Source organism: Manduca sexta, chromosome 12 (assembly GCF_014839805.1).
Source record: "Manduca sexta isolate Smith_Timp_Sample1 chromosome 12, JHU_Msex_v1.0, whole genome shotgun sequence".
Lineage (NCBI taxonomy): Eukaryota > Metazoa > Arthropoda > Insecta > Lepidoptera > Sphingidae > Manduca > Manduca sexta.
Window position 1 is genome coordinate 53,933 of NC_051126.1, and position 23,371 is coordinate 77,303.

Consider the following 23,371-nt stretch of genomic DNA (forward strand, 5'->3'; position numbering starts at 1 on the left):
ATTTTTCTACAAAAATTTTGACAACAAAACGGAACGTCAAGAATGAAGTAAAGTGCGTTCACGAAACTAAAAATTTACCAACCTGTCGTACAAAAAAAATCAATTTAAAATTAATGAATTATCAACTTATTTGGAAAAATCTTTTGATCTTCTTTTCGTGTGTATATTATATGCGCAGGTACACTATTATTCTAATAAAATTATTTTTTTAGTTTATCTTATAATATTTTTTAAAAATGGCTATAATTTCTAGAAGAGTAACATAGCAACCCATATTAGAAATTGTCAAAAGTTGCCAAAACTGCCAATTTCGTAGTGGCGGTGGTTGCTAGTGCGGTCAGTGATAAAATAAGATTACTTGTGGCGGTGAAATAAAACGGCATAATTTTAAATCAACCCATGTGGCGCTCGTTTAAATAAGTGCTGAGTTTTAGTTATTTATTTGATTTCATATACAGAAGTCCGGCAACCATGGCTCACTGTATGAGAGTTTTGCATGGCCAGGTACCTATGTTCAAAATTAATTCCACGTTTCACCCATATATTTTAAATTTGCTAAAAAATAATCAATAAGGACCGCTGATGGTACTCGTTTAGTTTATTTACCCTATTATCGGCGTCGTTAAGATTGAAATAATAAAGATAAATTCCTCTGAATGAAAGGTCAGGTCACGTAAAATAAACTATTGGAGGTCAGTGGGGGTTAATAAGTGTTTTATCAAACAGGATTTCGCTTATTTACTACGTAGTAATCTATGATAACCTGTGCATATATGTTTATTTTTAGAATTTATTATCAAAGGTTTTTTTTTTTGTTTCAGGGTAGCAGGACAAGGGTCGTACTCTTGGAAATTCAGCAGCGATGCTTCAGCGTGTCCCCCCTCACCGCCGCGGCGGCGCAGGTCGGTAAAAACCCCGAAAACTAGATTTTAAACAGCCTCTTCAGTGATAATGTATTGTTGTTATGTAATCACTGAGTGGAAGAATCTTGGGACTTTTACTTGACAATCAATCTGTTTGCAGCTAATACTGATTGAACAATCAATATTTTGACTAGTCCACTACCCATCATCTTAGAGGGCAATGAATTTCAGGCTTTGTCCTTCAATTAAATGTTTGACTGATGCTTTGCGGTTCAGAAGTTAAAATAATGCAATTACTCAATCCAAAAGAGCATTTTTGATTTTTGTTTTGCTAAAGGTATTTTTCACTGCTGGTATAAATATAAAATTATTGATATATATCTATCAGTACAGTAATCAAACTAGGATCTATCCTCAAGCACCCATTCAGCTTTAACATATATTCTTCAAGTTATAGCTAGTGCGAAATATATTATAAAACATTAATTTAAGATTAACAAAAATGTAGCTATTCTCCTGATTTGAATGGTATAAATGCAACTGGATATTACATATTTCTATACTTCTAAAAGGTTGCGATGTCGAAGTTCGACAAGGCGCCACTGCCGTACGAGAAACTGACGAAGAACCTGGAGGTGGTCAAAAAGAGGCTCGGTCGTGACATGACATTATCTGAGAAAGTGCTCTACTCGCACTTGGATGACCCGAAAGGACAGGTGAATATCTAGAATACAGTTATAGATTGCTTACCTTAAAAATTGTAGACATGTGTGCATAAATTTAAATATTTTTCATGCATATTATATCATTATATATGCAAACTCGATTTGATTGGTCAAAATCAGAGGTGTTCCTATTTTAAATTTATGTGTGAACTATTTGCGTATTTTAACATTAACATTATAATCTTTTTATCAGGTTAATTGTATTCTTTATTTAAAAATGTTCATTAATCTGCATTATTATCAGTAATATTTTTAATTCATAAAAATATAAACAAATAAATGCCTTTAATAGACACTTGGATCTGTTATCACGTTTGAAATGTTATTGTTTCATTTATCATACACTTATGTGAACTGCAAATTATCAAATCCCCATTAACTCATTACTACTTTGTAGTGACTTTTAGCACAAGAAGTATGGTTTTATAACATTAGCTAACTTTGTATTTAAATGGATATTTTTTATTATTGTAATAATTTACATTTTAACCTGCAATAAATTGCAAGATATGAAATGAAAGTACCTATTCTTATGTATTAGCATATAATATATTTAAGCATTTTCTTTAATGTTGTAAGAAAACCCTTAAGTAAAACTTGCAGAGAATGTAATGAAAGCAAATTTTAATTTACATTGATTATTAGGTTTTATGAAATTTTGTACATGGAGGTAATTATTTCTGGAAAAGGATATTTTAATTAATGTGGATTAAAATTATAATTTTTACCTATTATGTTCCCTCTGCTTTACCATATAAATGTTGCTTCATGCATAGAAATAATTCTGAATTATTAAATAATTCATCATTAATGGATAATATAGTATTCAAGCATTTTATGCTACTTATAACTATCAAAATCATGATAAGTTTATGTGGTTCAATCTTACAATATAATGTATCTGAATTAATATGAAACATTTATGTCACATATAACAATAACAATAAATAACTAAATAAATAAAATCCTTATTTTGATACTCTGATTTTAATTGTTCTTTTAATAGATTTAAAAAAAAACATTTCTATTTACATAGCCAGTTCCTATATTTGTAAAAAAAAAACTCCCCCATAGGAAATCGAGCGCGGCACCAGCTACCTCCGCCTGCGTCCCGACAGGGTTGCCATGCAGGACGCCACCGCCCAGATGGCCATGCTGCAGTTCATCTCGTCAGGGCTGCCGCGCGTCGCCGTGCCCTCCACCATCCATTGTGACCACTTGATCGAGGCGCAAGTCGGCGGGGACAAGGACTTGGCTAGAGCCAAGGTCAGTACCATATTGTGGCGTAGGGTTGTCAAATATGCTGTAATTTTTATTTAATAGTACGCAAGACACTATTTTGTGTTGCATATGAATTATGACATGTTTTGCGTGGGTTTCCAATTGATATTATATTGCTAATAAATGAAAATCCTATTCTTTTTTCTGGTGCCAGTAGATCATTGTTAAATAATAATCATATAAATGTATTGAAATCAAGGAGAATATTTTCGCTTTATAAATATTAAGTGAAAATGATCATGGAAGTTTGCGGTGGGATACCCCCGTGCCCCAGAAATCCCGCAGAGCCGTTGGTCCTGCGCCTTATCTCTCCGGTCATGTCGGATAGCCTTCTTACCAGGCTATAAGAGTAAAGGAACAGGGGATGAACTTTGGTCTTGCGCACACATTTGTGCACTACAATATCTCCTGCGTACCTAACTGATCTCCGTGGAGATTGGCCGAAATTCGGCTAGGAGGCATTCACAATATGAGGTTTCGCAAACCTCAACACCTGTGCACTTATTAATTACCATAGGTATTTAATACCCATACAAATACGTCTGAACACCTCACCAGGATATCAATAAAGAAGTATACAAGTTCCTGGAGACCGCCGGGGCTAAATACGGCGTCGGTTTCTGGAAGCCCGGCTCCGGCATCATCCATCAGATCATCTTGGAGAACTACGCGTTCCCCGGCCTGCTCATGATCGGTACCGACTCGCACACGCCCAACGGAGGCGGTCTTGGCGGTCTTTGCATTGGTAAGGATGCGGTTTTATTATTTTATTCTGTTTTGAAGTTTAGTAAAAAGCAAATGAGTATGAAATTATCGAGTGTTGAGTATCCAACAGTCTTCAATAATATGTTTAAAAATAATATTATACTATCTTATTTTTTAAATTTATTTATTGGTTTTTGAACAGTTGTTACAACATTGTTTGCTATTTATAAACTATTCTAGTCATATATAAAATACATATACTTATTATATATATTTGAACAGCTATTTAAGATAAACACAACATGCCTTATGTGTGGGATGCTTATGCATCAAAACCCTTATAAATGCAAAAAAACAATTCAACAGTTCACTCTCTTAAAATTATGCAAGGTATTTAATAATTGCACCACTATTGCGTTTTATAAAAATTATGTATTAGGTCATTCTTATCATTTTTATGATACATACATAAAACAATATCTAAGTGGTTACTGTTAAGTGATTCCGAAGTGACGTGTTGAAATCATATTCTTTTATCTCAAGTCTTGATATAAAAATATATGTCAAATGTATTATTTTACCGCTAAAGATGTAAAAATCGCTACTATCTTCGTTCCTTATCGATAAAGATTAACGATTGAAGGTTGCGGTCGCTAAGATGGCTCTATACTAAATTTACGTCTGGTTTCAAGTTCACTTATACCCCTTTAAACAATCCTAATTTTAATCGTCGATCCGATGCCGAAAATAGACCAAATCGAGATCGAATTGAAATAAGTTATTTGTAAAAATGACATAAAAAATAAACGCACCATAGTGGCCTACGTAAGTGTGTCGCGTTCCGGCATCAGCTTGTGTATATCCGGTTCCAGCAGGCCGGTATAGTTGTGTGGAGGTGGGGTTGCTATCTCTCGTCAGTCGACATTCTATTGGTCTGTAATCACGAATTATTCCTACAAAAAAGTCGTACCTAACTTCAGACTGGTCTATAGGATTAACAACATATCTTAAATATTGTTATAATGTACTGATCTATGTTGTTACTTGATTACAATAGAGTTCATAGCCATGTGAATCAATAGTCAATACGAACCTATATTTTATCTTAAGATATTTTCAATGGAATATAGGACTGGTAAAATATAGTCGAAGGCATTTTAATCTAGTTACATCCACCATTAATACAATCCCGTTTAAGGACTTAAGAAACTGTTAAAACCTGAACTTTCAAGTCAGAGAATCTGATATTTAAAAAATTTAAAACAAAAATTTTTTTTCTCTTCGGATTTTGTGTTTTTTTATGAGATCATAAACATCATGTAATTATAACGTTTTGTGCAGGTGTCGGCGGTGCTGACGCCGTCGACGTGATGGCGGACATCCCGTGGGAGCTGAAATGCCCCAAAGTCATCGGAGTTAAGCTCACTGGTAAGTTATAATCGAGTCTTGTCTCTGTCTTACGTGTTTTCCAGGATTTTTTTATACAGGATGTATATTTGTACAATATTTTTATACTGTACTACAAGATAGGTCTTTTTGTGTTCATAGATCGTAATTTAATATTGTAAATGACTGTTTGTGTCCTAAATAAATAATAAATAAAAAAATAGGATAGCTAACGATTTAACTATACCACAGAAATAGCCATTACAGGAAACTACTGCCGTATTAGTCGAATATTAAATCATGAACAAATTACATAATCTTTAATGGGATAGTAAAATCTATTACCAAAGTGACCCAAGATGCGTGAAAACGAATGCCAAATCAACATAATCGGGCATTGTTCCAAATAAATTCTTAACTTTCACTATAAATAAAAGTGCAAATATAAACAAATAAAACGAAGACCGCAATAAACGATCACGTGTTTTTATGCAGCATTCTGTATTTTATTTTTATTCTAAAGAAAGACTCGAATATAATGAGTCACGAGACTCGTCTATTTGTGTTAAATAATAAATTGTTACACTACAAAATGAACCAATATATCACGTAACAACGAAGTTGTGAAGATTTATGGATATTTTCATGTACAGGACGTTCCATTTTACGTAAAAATACCACTTTTCATTTATCGATAAAATTGAAAACCACCGAAATTCAAGATAAAATATCTGATTCAAGGCAATATCAGAATTTGGGAGCAAATACAATGTTAATAAACTATAGTTTGCAATCACAATATTAAATCTTAAATACAAAATTCTGTTTTCAAAGTAGGTATTTAAAATATATTAATTATTTTAAAAATCGAAGCTCCAATTTAATCGTACGAATGTACGAATGTTATTTCCGATATCTTGCAGTAAACTGTACACGATAAAACCTGCGGAGATACGACTAAATTGCACCAATTTTATCTCCTATTTGTAATGCGTGACGTCTCTCCTCAGAGAAATGTTTAATCAATACATTCGCAACTTATCTTGGATCGTAGCCAAGAGTGATGCCAAACTTTAGTGGGATTCCAAACACTATTCATGGGGGTGTGGCAGACTTTGAATTTATGAAACTGACTACCTTCTATACATTTAGTTCCATTACAGTTAGTGACAGTTTAGTTTTCTCAGACTCATCGAGTTTTACCGGTCGTTGTCATAGAAATGCGAGCCAAATTTACTCTTGGCTTATCAGGCGTATTTGAGAGCTGGTTAGTCTCTGATGACATCTATGGTTATGTGACAAAAATCTACTCATCAATTTTGTTTATAGTGATAATATCTATCTGTTGATAATTTATTTACTAAACATAAGATTCATAAAAAATTCATCAGGTTTGATTTAGATATAGTTTACATCGCCTTGTCAAGCAATAATGAACCTAATTAGTTACCAACTGTATCCCACTCCATGCAGCATGGTTGCCCAGTCAGTAGCAGACTTCAAGGACAGACTGTCTATATGCACATTAGTTTGGCAACAAATTAAGTGATAATTAAACTTACTCTTTTATATAAAATTAAATGCGGTGTAGAAGTTATAAAAAATTTTGCTTCATTCAACTGCATTGATGCTTATATACAATGTTGCCGTTTTGTTTATGTAATAATAGCTTACTATCGAGTCGCCCGGTTAAATACCTCTTATTGCATAAAAGTCATCAACCGCGTAAATACAATCTCTGCTTCAGAACAGTCTGAGATAAAAACGATTCTCTTAAAAATAAAACAAATACGATTTTATTACTAGGCTACGTCAATATAATACTAGTGGGACGTGGGTGGATATAAACACATTTTTAGCGTTATATTTCGAAGCAGCAATCTAGAAATATGTAATGTCTTCTCCCAGCCGTCTATTCGCCTGTTTTGTTTATGTAAGAGTTTAAACTATAGTTAGTGATATATGGATACCAATTTTATTATAGTTTCATTATAAAAAAATAATCAAGTTTTTCGGTATCTATAGAAGACTAGGTGGTACGCACAACCAATTACAGCTGTATATGTAACATAAAATATCGCTTATAAATAGAGCGATATGTTTAAGTGGCGCCCCGCCAACCGGCCAATGTCAATGAATAACGTTTTACTTTGCGACGGTGTTAGTGGGTGGACTACTTCGATACACAATTCTACGCTTTGTAATATTTTATTATGGAAAAAAAACAGAACATTAAAATTAAGCTATTTTTCTGGATTTTATCGCAGTTTTAATATTGAATTTTTCTCCCGACTTTTCAAAGACTTTGCAGCCTTCATGGTCACGGGGGGAGAGGGGGAGGGGGCTGAACACCGTTTATTTTTGGAGGTTACAATTTTTTAGAACATCCTGTATTTACATAAGTTATGTAACCTGTTACTGAGTATTGTAATGTAATAATGTATGACTGACGAAATTAATTGAAATAAAATGACTTGAACACGTTTTTCCTCAAAAGGAACCGCAATGAAAACATCCATATTTCGTGGATTATTTTTTGTCATATCGAACATACGTAAATGATAGCGCCATGTATGGAACAAGTCGGGTTGATCGAAGTGGTATCGCTAACGCACTGAATACAGTCAGTAACAGCTATAGGTATTGATACGTTTATTGAACGTTTCCGAAACCCAACAAAATTCCTGTATGATTAAATTAAACATCGACAACTATTCCTGCTATTTCTCTGTGGGTGTTGGGTGCTCAAACATTTACCATCAGGTGAGATACATGGCCTTTGCCAGCCGTTTAAAAACAGTACATATTTTTTCGACATAAACAACGCACATAACACTACTGAAGCTAATTGACGAAAATAACAAACCTTAATTGTACCAATTGATATCGCATTTAGACAATACATTGCTAATAATAATATATTATACATATATCAAAACGCGAGCTTTGTCCTACGCTGTAAATCACGTGCCTGTGCCAGACATGTGTATTGTGGATGTAGACATTGGAATCTTATCAAAATGTATGCTAATTAGATAGCGTGAAATGTTCAATCTGTTTTGATCTCGTCTTGAAAATGCGGATGTGGGATAATGGATTAGTCATCTCTGATAGTTTACTCTGCGACATGATCTATTTGTATCGTAAAGAAATGGAATGATTTATGAATTTGATTTTTAAGGTTTAAATAGAGTCTCGTTTCGTTAATCGATTTTAAAATACATAATGTAATTATTAAGATTTGTTGATAAATATACTAAGGTCTGTTTTGATTTTGCTTATTTTTATGCCGGCATTTGCTTAGGTAAGGAGCACCTAAGGGTCCCTGAGGCACAAGGTCAGGGCTCAATTTTGGTCACTGGCCTCACAATGCTAAAACCGACTCTGTATAATTCATGCTAATGAAAAGATGTACATAAATATATAGCAATGGAAACTTACCTTTTTGATGGCCAAAAAAGCCCCAAACTCATAGCGCAACCGGGTAAAAACGGCTTACAATACAGCTCTACATCTACTTACACTTTGCCAAATACCTTAATCCATATTTCTGGGAAGGTACGATTTTAATTTAGGATGCTACCTGCAAAACAGACCTATGAGTAAAATGGAAGTACTTGGTACTTGATGTGAGCATTTGAAATTCTAAACATAAACTCAGGTCAGCGACCGACCGCAAAATACTCGATTTACAACTTTGCAACACAACTTTGCCATAACACTAGTATTTTTTTTATATATTAGAATTAATTTTAGATTTGGGTTTTAGTAAAAAAAATTGACATTAACCTATATGATAGTAGAAATTGTAGTCTCTACGATTAGGTACGCATAAAATGGGAATAGTTTTTCCCTTTGTTTTTTCAATCGAAGTTAGTTTATAATATTATTAATACATTTACCTACATGTTTATTGACTACAACATTGAGATATTTATAAAAATCATTGAGTTTTATATGCTTGTTTTTTTATTATTGAAACGACCTCCGTGGACCGCGCTAGTGCGGGCGAGCCATCACAAACTGGCAAAGATATGCTTTAATTTTGCCTTTTTTTTAAATATATAAATTCATCAAACGGTCAGACACAGTCTAAGCTTAAAGAACAAGGTTAATAATTGCGTGTACTATAAAATATGTATTTAACGTCGAAGGAAAAATCTTGCGGAAAACCCGCATATCTGAGAAATAGGAGTTTTGAAGATGTGTGAAGTCTATCAATCCGCAGTGCACTAGGCCGGTGTGGTGGACTAAAGCCTAATCCCTCTTAAGTAGTAGAGGAGGCCCGTGCCCAACAGTGGGACAGTATATAATAGGGCTGATATATAGAATATGTAATTCTTTTGGTTCCTCAAACAAAAGTATCTATATTTAACGGATTGTTTGATCTGTTGTTCACTACTGGGCGGAACGTGTAGCCTCTCGTTTTAAAGACCACCCATGTGTAGAAATATTTACTAAATGAAAAGAATGACATAAAAGAGCAGGTTGTCACATTTTCCTTATTTTGGAAACATATACTGTGCTAAATTTGTAACGGAAAAGCTTTCTTTTTTTTATAATACTGCTTATTGGTATTTATAGTATATGAATTGTAGTACCCATATGCCTACTTGGGTATTCCAGAATTACAATAATGTAGTTTTGGTGCTAGTTTCAATATTATAAGACAAATTGTTTATTTTTGACCTATTCAATAGTATAATATGTATGACAAATAGGCACGTTAATACATACAATTATGTGTGAATTGATGACCGGCCAAAGAAAGTGTCTGTTCTCTATCAAATAGTGAATTTAAGATGAATCAACTTATTACATAATATTTTCTTAAAGCATAAGTCTACTCCTTTTTCTTCAATAATATGAATATTATCGTAATATTATTAAACAATGAATTAAAAATTTTTTTATTCATAAAATCAATTACATGATATTACGAGATAACATAAACAGATTCGATTCAATCGATTTTTAAATCAGATGATAAGATTTTGTTTTTAATTCCAGTATTGATGTTATAGATTAAGTACGATTATGTAGAATTAAAACGTAAATGAATTCATTGATGTAGCGTTAGAGGGGATAAAAGCAGCATTACATATTATGCTCTTTAAAGTGTTGATTTTAGTTCAAAATTGTAAAGATATCTCCCACATAGATAAAAGATAAGTTAGGTCAGTCAAGAGCATTGTTGATTGATGGCGGATTTTGTCGCTGTTGCTAACTAATCTAAGACTGATTTATTTCTCAGAAAAATAACTAGCAAATACCGCTCTCGGGAGCCTATTTCATTTATTTAAATTTAGGCACAGTGGCCATAGAACTAGCTTAAATTATATGAAGCTGTATGCTACATGCGCATACGCCGTGCATATAAAACCGACTAGGTGGCTAGTGAACTCCAATTCTAATTATTATTGTAATATCAGTTTTTATACAGTAGTTAATACTCAACCTAACTCTGCCGGCGTGAAGTTGCACAAGAGCATAAATGTGATGACATTTACTACATTTACCGATAAATGGTAGGGGATCCGCTGCTGCTAGCATATGACGTCATTCTAAGACATCGTAATCTTTCCCTGCATATTTGTGTACTGTATAGAAAGAAATAAATGTATTTCCATTTTTAAAAGTCTTAATAATGGAAATACATTTATTTAAAATAATAAATCCTAAAATCTGGACAAGGCAGCCAACTTTATACCGGCAAAGTTACATTTCTCGACAATATTTGTGCGCAGCGCCAATGGCGCCATCTTTGATAGCGGAAGATTTACATTACTACGCACCACGTAATAGTAAACGAGTCGTTCACGATGCATTATAATTGGTCTCAATGAGATGCGCAGTTATATTGTATGGCTTGGCCGGTTGAAATATCTGTCTGTTAATAATTTGTCATATCAAGTGACACTTTGACTTTTGTTATTTTAAGGTCTTATCTAAAAATGTATTTACTAGGTTAGTAAATCATAAAAAGTCGCTGGTTATTAAGTTTTGTTTTAACATTAAAGCCGATATAATAAAGGCTATAAATAATATCAGACCTCTATTGACGACATTGCCTTCACGTTGGCTTGGTACCGATTTGCAGACATATCTAAAAATGTGGAGAACTGAGAATTATAAATATTTCTTTTCGATGTTTTCCTATTTGGATATACAATTATTTAAACAAAGCACGTAAAGCCGATGGTCCTGCGCCTGATCTCTCTCCGGTAATGTCGGCTTGCCGTCTCACCGAACTATGAAAGTGAAGGAACAGAGTGGAACTGTGTATTGCGCACACACTTGTGCACTATAATATATCCTGCGTACCTGGCTGATCTCCGCTGAGATTGGCCGCCGTGGGCGAAATTCGGCTAGGAGGAGGAATTTAAATAAAACATATGATTCGTAATAACAAAAGATATAATGCGCGTCAATATTTTACCTTTCCATACTGTCTTGTTGAACAATGATTTCAATTAACATTCCATATCGTCCAAGTTATCGTATACACAAACAAAATCATAAAGTTTTTATCATTTATCTGTTGCGATTGCGTCAAACTGTGCGTACACGTTGATTGATGCTAATTTTGTAGTACTGCGTATCAAGATGTCACACCTCTCGGTCACTGGCTGTTTCATATTCGGCGAGCAATAGTTATGTAATTTATTTTACACAACGCAACTCCGTAAATGCGATAATTTAGTACAATTATTGTATAGTTTATTTGTAAGTCCATAGCAAGTACACTTATTGTGCCAAAAGTTCAAGTGGTATCCCCTAAACATGGCAAAGTTGCAATAAACAATCCACGTTTAATCGAACTTGTTCATATTCTAGTTTCTGGTTTCGTAAATCCTAGTCAACGTAGATCTGTATTTAGAAATTTAAATTTACATTACTGTTAAATAGCCAATAAAAATCAGAATTTTTGCGGTTTTCTTCTTTTCTTTGCGGAGAAAGTAATGTACCAATATCAGCCTTTATGAGCGCCGACAAGACGGTTATATTGGATTGGCCGGTCTCATCGCCGGTCGCAGATTTTCCACCCTAAGCATGCACTCAACCGATGATTTCAAATTGTTATATATAAGTACCAAAATTGTTATTTTATCATGAAGTGTGACTTCCCTGCGCACGCGCAAGGAAGTCATTACTTTATGAGTATGACATCTCTAAGCCCTTGCCCTTTACAAATAAAGTATACTTATGCTGCTAACCAAATCTTATAGTTGGCAGGCGAAGTCTTTGTACATATTGTTACGTATACTGTGACGTATATTCTATAAACAGGTATCGCGATAAATACGAACTATCTAGCTGAATAAATATTAACACTGTCTCATGCTTGCACAAAAATGTTTACGTATTACGTCGGAAATTTTAATACGATAATTTATGAAAGCGTAAGACATTTTGTTTAAAGGAAAACAACTGATCTAGCTACATTTACATTGCCTTGGGCTTGCATTCATTGTGAAAAATGTCTACTGCTTGTAAATCAACCTGGTACTAGGAATTATTTTGTATCCGCCCGGATAGCGACCACCGTACACAGGGTGTCAAAACCCGCCACAGTGCATAAGTAACGCGACACGGGTTCCGAGATCAGCCTGTGTATATCCGCTTCCAACAGGCCGTCGTAATCGTGTCGAATGCGGAGGGGTTGCCATCTCTCGTCAGTCGACATTCTCTTGAACCCATGTAAAAAACAAATGTGCCAGTGTTTTAGAATTCACTGTGACGCTGTTTTCATTAAGTATATAAAACAAAGCATCAGCTTTTTATTGTAACATGTTAACAGTATCAATGTCCAAGGAGAGACCTTGGCCGCCTCGATGGTCACTAGAATTATTCCGGCCTGTCTCGCTTCATTAGTACCGGCTAACTGCGTAATGCGTCTCTTCAAAATGAGCTGTGCATACTTACCTATACGATAATAATTTTTTTATGAATTAATATAACAAACTGTGCCCACGACGTAGTCTGTGTGGAATTCGATATATCAGAACCTAATTTATTATGTATATGAAATTTTATACCCCTTCCATTAACTATTTGACCAAACAAATACACAGACAAAGAGTTTAATAAGTTCAACGTTCTATTACCTATTCATCGCATCTTCCAGTTTATTTTTTCAATAATATTCCTTATAGAATTACTTCTTGAACACGATAATTATACTAAACCCTTCTCACAGGTCAACTGAAAGGCTGGACGAGTCCCAAGGACGTAATCTTGAAGGTGGCCGGCATCTTGACGGTGAAGGGAGGTACAGGCGCCATCGTGGAGTACCACGGCCCCGGCGTCGACTCGATCTCCTGCACAGGAATGGCCACCATCTGCAACATGGGTGCTGAGATCGGTGCTACTACCAGTGTGAGTGTTTTTTACTATTTTCCCATTCTATACCATACGTGTTCCTGTTTTTTTTCAATAGGGCCATAGCTAGATGTTATTTTGACAGCTCATACAGAATACCATTCCATGTTAATTTCACGAAAATAACAAGGCCGTGTCACGAGATTTTTCTGTAGTAGAGAATAATGCTCCAAAATGAGACTGACATGAGTGCATAAGGTCTAAAACATCTCAGTAATACAGAAGACTTATGGCCAGCAGTTGAAGAATACTTCTTCACAATAATGTTCACAAGACGATTACCTATTTACCGTTTTTTAATTTGCCGTTATAAGTTGGATAGCAGTGGTGAAGGGTCCATATAACCCGATTCCTTTGGCGTTCCCTTTATGTAGAATCGGCATATTCAACTTTACCCAGCACTGCAGTTTAGCTACCATACAGAAAATTACACGCATTTGACAGTTTCTTTCAATTTTCAACCTTATTTTTAACAACATAATATTCTCTTTGCACAGGTGTTCCCTTACAACTCTCGTATGGAGGCGTACCTCAAGTCCACCGGCCGTCACGATATCGCCAAAACCGCAAACAGCTACAAGAACTTGCTCACGCCAGACTCTAAGGCACCTTACGACCAGGTAATACGGTGGAAATTTGAATAATTCATGTTTGTGTTTATGACATTATTACTAAAACAGAGACGGTTGTGACATTTGCCCCTCAGAGGTTGCCCTAATTTTGTTGAGACTTAAGCTGATAATTTGAAAACTTGCAATATTTAATGCACATAATCTTTTTGTTATAAACAGCTGTTAATTATATGTTTTTTTATAACACTAAAATCTCACCATTTGTAGCCATATTTAGTGAAATAAAAAAAAGAGATTACACCTATACACAATATAATATACCTAATCTGACCAGGAGAATAAAAAAACAGTTTTGGAGATGCCACCTTTGCTCTTATGTGTTAGTTATTTTTGACAATATACGAAATTTATCCCATATTTTACCGCAGCATGGCGAGGTTTTATTTTCCTATTTAGGCAATAAAACATTGCCCTAAAACAAAAATAATTCATCCTAATATTCCAGCTGATTGAGATCGACCTATCAACCCTGGAGCCTCATGTCAACGGTCCCTTCACCCCTGACCTGGCCAACCCTATCTCGAAGCTGGGCCAGGAAGCCAAGAAGAACGGCTGGCCGATGGACATCCGCGTGGGTCTCATCGGCTCCTGCACCAACTCTTCGTACGAAGACATGGGCCGCTGCGCCAGCATTGTCAAGGAGGTAAGCTTGGAACCTGGTCTTACAGCGAAACTACATTTTTTCAAGTACATCTGTTGTGAAGTAATTAGCATCTTATGCTTCTATTGTGATGTTTCTTTCAACATAATACTACTGAGTACTGTGTTGTTGTACAACATTATTAATATAATTCTATTATCCTCCATTGTGCTATGGAGTCATCATATCTATTGTTTGCAAATCATTGCCAACGAACACTGAACATTTTAATCCAAAAAACAAATAATAAGTTTGTAAATACTCCAAATTCCTACAAAACATATTTTTAATGCATGTATTATTTTCCCCCAGGCACTCGGTCACGGTCTGAAGTCCAAGATCCCGTTCAACGTGACCCCCGGGTCGGAGCAGGTGCGCGCCACCATCGAGAGGGACGGCATCGCCAAGACTCTCAGAGACTTCGGAGGCACTGTGAGTTACCAATAATTTAAAAAAATCAACTATCGTGATATAAAATATTTATTTTATTTTATTTTATTTGCACTTTATATACATAATAAGTATATCGGCGGACTTAATGCCAAAGGCATTCTCTCCCAGTCAACCTAAGGGTGGTGTAGAGATAAATAAGGTAGGTGCATAAGGATATTTAATAATACATAAACATACATCATCTAAAGTAATTATTTAATTCGGAAGATAGTATTATTTTAGTAATTTGATAATAATAGGTAAATTTAAATTATTAATGACTGTATGATGTAAGATTTAATCTAGTTGTTTGTTATATAATCTTAAAGATGTAGATATTTAATGAGAGAGATTATTTTATTATGCTATAAATGAATACAATTGACGATTTAATTCTTAAATATTGTATTTTGTTTTATAACAGCAGTATAAAGTCGTAGGTAGTCAGACACATTGACCAATAAAAACGATACCTACGTTCTTTAAGCTTATTTTTATAAGTAAGACTCATATGTATCATAATGACTTGTCTAAACATGATATTGTAGACCAACAAAAAGAATGTAAATTATAAAATTTTCAAACATAATTTATTTACATTCATAAACTTACAAATTCAATATTTATTTTACATACATTCAATACTCGACAGTTAATATTCAACATCGAGTAGGAAAGAGAAACGAGAAATCAGCGACAAAATGGGTTTGACACATTGATCGAGTGATCTAGTTGACGCTCTACGAAGCCAATGTTAACCTATCTTCTTTAAAACCAATATTTGACATGCTCTTTTGAGCACTGTATCGATAATCAACTGAATAAATAGTATGCATTTACCATATGGTGCTTTTGCTGCGTTAGTGGTGGTATATTGCGTGCGCGGTACGACTTTCACTCTAAAGTGTCGAGTTGGAATCCCAGGTTGGGCAAAGTGAGTATGGGCTTTTCTTCTCAGTACCAGCGCGGAATCTGGAATTTGTGCCCAATATGGCGATAACCTTGCCCTCTATCACATTATGGGACGGAACACACAGCGATAAATGAGTGCCCTAGTTAAACCCCTGCCTACCACTTCAGTAACAATAGCGTGATGTGTATTTGTTGTATTTATTTACCACTTCTTTTTCTAGGTACTTGCTAACGCATGCGGCCCTGCATCGGCCAGTGGGACCGTAAGGACGTGAAGAAGGGCGAGAAGAACACCATCGTGACATCATACAACAGGAACTTCACCGGCCGTAACGACGCCAACCCGGCCACCCATTGCTTCGTCACTAGCCCGGAGCTCGTCACCGCGCTGTCCATCGCTGGTAATGTCACATGAACAAATTATAGTATCGATACTTATATCGATATCGAGATGTAAAGAATCGAGTAAGAGTGGATAGTTTGAGAATTGTCGATCAATGCAATTATTCATTTTGATTGAAGCAAAAAATATGGTAGTATTTCGCCTAAAGCTCTCAACTGTCAATATTTAACACAATGCTGATTTAATTTTCTGTACCTATATCTGAAAACGATACTTCTAACCTAACATTAGCATTAACGACATTGTAAATATATTCAATCATTCCTCACTAATTTCTATTCCAATAATCAAATGCCATTTGCTCCCCAGGTCGTCTGGACTTCAACCCAGTGACTGACGAGCTTACCGGCTCTGACGGCAAGAAGTTCCGCCTGTCCGACCCGTTCGCGGACGAGCTGCCCGCCAAGGGCTTCGACCCTGGCCAGGACACGTACGAGCACCCGCCTGCTGACGGCAGCAGTCAGTATTACATACATACCTTTAAAATCACATATACTCACGCCTTTTATCGTATGCGTAGTCAGAAGCGCAACTAATACACTTAATTCATGCGCATTTCGTCTAATAAACGGTCGTGTGGCCATATCGACAAGTATCGTCAGTCGATAAATCGCAGTTTTCAAAAATTATCCTTTTTCATTCCATCGCGAATATGTACAGATCAAGATAAAGTTTATTCATGATTTATTTATTATAATTCGAGTAATAAAATTGGGGTCCTTTATTAAAAACAGCCGATGAAGAATGAAAGACTGACTGTACATAAATAACTAGAACTGATATCTATGGTGTGATTGGAACACAAGTTGCAATTCAACGATATTAATTAATTTTCATATTAATTACACCAACAATTGTATTTGCTATAGTTTCATTTCCGTTTTCGATACCAAAAAAGTAACTATCATACGGATTAGTATCTTAAACAATCATAAAAACAAAGAGCATACTCAGTATTGAACATAATTTATAATCACATCACTTGAATATCGAATAACTTGCCCACAGGGTGAAAGTGGACGTGTCCCCTACCTCGGACCGTCTGCAGCTCCTGGAGCCGTTCGACAAGTGGGACAGCAAGAACCTCAACGAGATGACCATCCTCATCAAGGTCAAGGGCAAGTGCACCACCGACCACATCTCCGCGGCCGGTCCGTGGCTCAAGTACAGAGGACATCTCGACAACATCTCCAATAACATGTTTATCACGTGAGTAGATATTTTGAAGTTTAAAATTAATGAATGATTTATATATTTATAGTTTTTACTTTGTAAAATTTTGGTCGAGCCCTACAACAGCTGTTAACGTAACGTGTCTGGTCAAGAGCATGTTAAAAAATATATGAATTAGTATCGATATTTGTTACAATTTGTATAAATACTTGTTTAGGTTGACAATTGATAGTATCCAACCTAATAATATTGAAAGTAATTTACCAACAGTAATATTATGTTACATGTTGTTATTAGATTTATTTGTTTGCTAAATCGATTATATATACTTATCGAATTGAGAACCTCCCCGTTTTTTAAGTCGATTAAAAAGGTAATGCACTCAGAAAAATGATACAAAATATTCTAGCATTATTGAGACAATGTTTGTCTCCATTTGAGACAGCTCCAGTTACCATTATATCTTTAAACATATGCGCTACTTTCGCTAGATAACAGGTTTTTTGGGATTAAATCTGCTCTGATACAAAGGAATACCAGTGTTGTAAACTTTCCCGGTATCGGTTGAATTAATACTTATTTTATTAAAATAAACTAATAATGTACCACAATCACTATCACAGCGCAACGAACGCGGAGAACGGCGAACTGAACAAGGTGCGCAACCAGGTGACGGGCGAGTTCGGTCCGGTGCCCGGCACGGCGCGCGCGTACAAGGCGGCCGGCGTGCGCTGGTGCGTCATCGGCGACGAGAACTACGGCGAGGGATCCTCCCGCGAGCACGCTGCCTTGGAGCCGAGGCATCTCGGCGGACGGGCCATCATCGTCAAGTCGTTCGCTAGGTAAGATCTTTTGAGACGAATTTATGCCAAACGCTACTAATGGGTGAAGAGATGCCAAGAATGTAATAATTGTTCTTAGTATAAAGTATTTCAGTTTACCATAAATAGAAATTAATAGAAGTGATATGATAGGCGGTAATACAAATTTTGAAACGTTTTTTATAACTGGGTATATGTATATCCAGTCAATTAACTATCTGAGTATAGCCTATTTTAAACAATAAAAAGATTATTTCGAATTGCACTCATTCCTATTTTAGTAAAGTATTTATTTGATGTAGGATTCACGAGACCAACTTGAAGAAGCAGGGTCTGTTGCCCCTGACCTTCGCCAACGCCGCCGACTACGACAAGATCCAGCCCACTGACAAAATCTCGCTCCTTGGACTGAAAGACCTCGCACCTGGCAAGGTATGATAAAGAAATAATTAATTAAAACATTATAAAAACTTACAACGCGTTACACATTTATCTCGATCATTTTGTGTCTGTGTATCATCCTATTTATAAATGACATTTAACAAATTTTAACCTAGAAATTTAAGACATATTTTATATCCATAGCCAGAATATGTTCTCCTTTCTGAACTACATACATAATCGTATATTTTCTGTCCCCGCAGCAAGTAGACTGCGAGATCAAGCACAAAGACGGCAGCACGGAACGCATCAAGCTGAACCACTCTATGAACGAGCAGCAGATCAGCTGGTTCAAGGCTGGTTCGGCCCTTAACAGGATGAAGGAGATCGCCAGCGGAAAGTGAACACGCCATTTTAGTCTTAGTTCCACTTGCACTGGACCTGTACGCTAACATGTGGTAATAGTTATTACGTTGGCAACACTAGATAAAATTGCGTACGCAGTGCGCTCGTAATGTGGATGCCTTCCTAAATGTTGCCATCGTATTTTTAAGTGCCGGTAGGTTTAGTTTATTTTAGCAGCTAAATGTTATTAGCGCAAATTATGCTAAAATTTGAAGTTCTGCAAGCCCGGTGCAAGCAATTTGTTACCACGTAGATAAATCATATTTTTAGCGCATTTTCTCATTCAGACAATACCTAGTTCGACAGTGAATCTTATTAAAATTAGAGTAGTACAAATAGATGAACTTAGCATGTAAGTTTCAGTTTTTTTTGCCCACAATGAAATTATTTTCAATCAATAATTATACACCTTTTTTTTAATTATTTATGTAAATATTTAACGAACTGCGAAATAAAAAATATACTACGTTATTGGCGTGTTTAATTTAGGTTTGACCTTCACTACAAGAAAAGTTGACCACCAATAGTCAATTATTGAACTAAAATTGTAAGAAGAAAAACAGCACAATAAAGAAATGTTGAATAATGTTTGTTTTATTTTAAGAAATATCTGTAACTCATAGTGTCACAGACAAAAGTTTACACAAAATTATGCCCAGAATACAATGCGGAATAAAAAATTTAAATCAAAAAGATTCTGTTATGATTATAACGAAAAAAGATATTATTTTTTGATGTCACAAACTCAATAACAGAAAAACATTATAGTGCTCTGTAAATATTATATATAGACCTTTTAGGTATTTTAATACGATTTTTGGGGACATCGCATATAATTCTCTTTGGAACATGGTGTTTGTAGGTACATAAATGTAGCAATTTTATTTTTTACTATAAGTATTGTGTGATTGTGTGCCTTATAAAACCAAAGAGCAAGGCAGTGTCAAACAATAGATTGCTGTAAGCTAGCTACTAGCTTTTGCTCACGGCTTTGCCCGCGTGAAGGAGTTTTTTTATAGAAGTCCCGCTAAAAAAGTTATCTGATTTAATTATATTTATGGCTCACTATTTTGGTCATAGTGGCTTCCACATAAAAGGTAGTTCTATATGCTGTCGCGGAGACGAACAACCTACGGTACATCATCTTAGTCTAACTAAACGTAATAGGCAGCGTACGCCAAGATAGCAATTTTTTCGTACTTACTTGATATGTATCGTTATATCATGACCAAATTACACAAAATCATTATAAAGGCCTACGTGTTATTCTGGTGTATTACTAATATTATTGTAAAGTTTCAGCCGAATCCGTTCAGTAGTTTTTTCGTAAAAGAGGAACAAACATACATTCATACATACATCCATCCTTACAAACTTTCGCATTTATAATATTACTAGGATATGGAAACACGAACTGCTAGTTACATCTAATATCATTTTACTCGATATCAAATATTTACGCCTAGAAACTTGTCGAAGCTATGTACGTATTTTTAATATTTCGAAACAGTAAAATAATGTTAATAATGTTGGGCTTCGAGTCGCCCTTGCAGAGTAAGTGTGGAAAGTAAACCAGGTTTTCCGTAGAATAAGAACTTATATTTTAATAGAGTTAACACGTTAGACAACCGTATTAGACTAGCACACATTGCTTAGTAACAGTACATTGTTATTTCATTCCAAATACAATAATTCAAAAGATACATACTGTTACACGGCCAGTTTACATGACATTATTAAAAGGCTTTGTATTTGGCTATGCAAACCTCAACAAATAATATATACTGTTCCACTGCTGAGCATAAGCCTTATCTACTATAGAGAGGGATTAGGCCTTAGTCCAGCACGCTGGCCTAGTACGTTTTGGCAGACTTCACATACCCTCAAAAAAAAAAACTCCTGAAGTATGCAGGTTTCCTCGCCACATTTTCCAAGCGATAATTTACGAATAAGTATACTGACATAACTTTTAGAAAAGTCCCAGGTGCATGCCCTTAGGTTATGAACCAGCCAACATTCCTATCTACAGTCCGTTTCACTCCTAACTAGGCTATCGCCGCTTTTTATGTTAAAGAGAAAATATTATTCATTACTTCCCACATCTGGTAATATCCTTAGAATATACATTCCATTTTGACAAACTTTCTAATAAGTTTGATGGATAGACTGGATGGATTTGACTAGATATTAATATAAGTGTTAAGAATTTTGATTTAACTCTAATTTATTCAATTATATTAGGCAGTAAATTATACAATTGAACTTCATTGTTCTATAATCTATAGAAATAAAATCGACAAATCACAAAAGCATGCCAGAGATGATTCTCCACAGAGCTGAAAATAACCCATCATAATATCTTTGTTACACCAATGTATGATTTTCACTGCAAAATACGGAACAAAGAGAAAATAAAAATCAGAGTTAGTGTAAAACTATTTATTGTATCAACAGCTTATTCCTCATTGTCTTCATTGTCGCTGTCAGCGTTGATGTTGAAGTACCTCAGCTCGTAGGAGTCGTGCGCGGAAGCCACCACTCGGAGCCAGTCACGGAGGTTGTTCTTCTTGAGGTAACGCTTGGTCAAGTATTTAAGGTACCTCTTGGAGAAGGGAATGTCTGGAACAGAGGAAAAATATTGTTAATAATTATTTTTGTAAAGTTATTGGTAGGAGGAACTGTGGAAAGTTTATTTTTCTACAAAAACTGCACATTCAATGAAATATATTCCATATTTTTTGATACTGGTAAACATCAATGATTGGAGAGATTAATTCCATTCTTTTTGATGGAGGGTTTGATTGTTTCAAAATGAGATTCTAGACCAAGCTATTTCTAAATGAAATTTTCTGAGTTTCTTAACCTAACACAATTTTTTCTCTTAACATTTTTAAAACTTCTATATAGCATGAGGATTTTAGTATAAAGGAATGAATTTTCAATACTTAACACCATAATCGGTTATCTAGCTCATATTGCCCACAGATAAATTAAGTATTTAATATAGTGTCAATGAACTAAGTGCACCCACTTTACACCCTGTGTATTCTGTCCTATGGTGGGGTAGGGGGTGAACTGGATGGAATCTGGAATTGATATCCCATATCACCCTATCAAGTACAAATTCCAGGCTCCAAGGGCATACTGAGAAAAAACAATATCACTACCCAACCTGGAGATTGAAACCGAGACCTCAGCAGTCATCATTTAAAATCTTTTAGACAAACAATAAATCATTTTAAATTCATTAACAACTAGACAGCCGTGCTAAGCGCAAAAAGTGGTATATCAATGAAACCTTATTTCATGATAATAATTGATTATCATTTTTAAATATAGCTTTGTATCTAAAACTGAGATAGAGAAACTGTTTTAAGGTTTTTAACAAGTTCTAGACAAGATACCGTTATTTAGGTAAGTTCATTGGATGGGTATTTCTTTAAGCTATCTGATGACATAAAACCAAGATTTTGATTTTTTTGAGATACCGCTCTTGAGCATATCACGACAGTTGATATGTTTGGTGTTATCTAAGAGTTATTAAATGAACATATACAATCTCCACCAATGATAATTTGACAACTATTATTCATTATTTATTTCCTACACTATTTTTATAAATGGATGATAAATAAGTCAGTTTTGTGTTGCCATTTTTGTACTGGAGTCAGTATAGATATGCATTACCAGATTACAAATAATACAATACGAAATATTCATGAAAATAATGTCATTGACAGTAGAATGAAAAAATTATGCATATAAAAACTTTGTTTTAAATAAAAATCAAAACAACCTTCATTATAATGGAACTTATGAAAGACTTCTTAGTCCCTTGAATTTTTTTGCACCCCATATTCTTTTGAATTATAATGTTTTATGGAACTGCTGCTACTGTTACAGTAGATGCTACTACTGCCCATCAACATCAACAAAATTAAAATACAAAGCAGTGTGGTGCATTGAACTGTGGTATTGTTGGATATTACTATTAAACATAATATGTAATCTCATATTGCCCCATAACTATATTGGACCAAAGCAGAACATCAGTACTTACAACTGCTGTCCTAGCAAAGAAATATGAAATGATTTAGTGCTGGACCACACTATCCTATTATAACCATCAAAATAATATTGTTTACTGTTAATATTTAACATAATAGGACACCCTAAATTTATTTATAATTTCCAAAGTTACCAAATTGGTATCTGAATCACTAAATTGAA

At 34.9% G+C, this 23,371-nt stretch overlaps 1 protein-coding gene across 1 annotated transcript; it reads left to right on the plus strand.

Moving 5' to 3' along the window:
• The first annotated feature begins 277 nt into the window (after positions 1-277).
• Positions 278-19,727, plus strand: LOC115442767 (aconitate hydratase, mitochondrial). Its single transcript, XM_037437758.1, is given in 17 exon segments — positions 278-504; positions 822-902; positions 1,436-1,579; positions 2,663-2,854; positions 3,428-3,614; positions 4,916-5,002; positions 13,161-13,339; positions 13,840-13,962; positions 14,420-14,617; positions 14,927-15,046; positions 16,180-16,195; positions 16,198-16,359; positions 16,671-16,824; positions 17,370-17,570; positions 18,158-18,376; positions 18,658-18,787; positions 19,000-19,727. Coding segments are annotated over 17 exon segments (2,367 nt in total). The 5' UTR covers positions 278-471; the 3' UTR covers positions 19,141-19,727.
• The last annotated feature ends 3,644 nt before the right edge of the window (positions 19,728-23,371 follow it).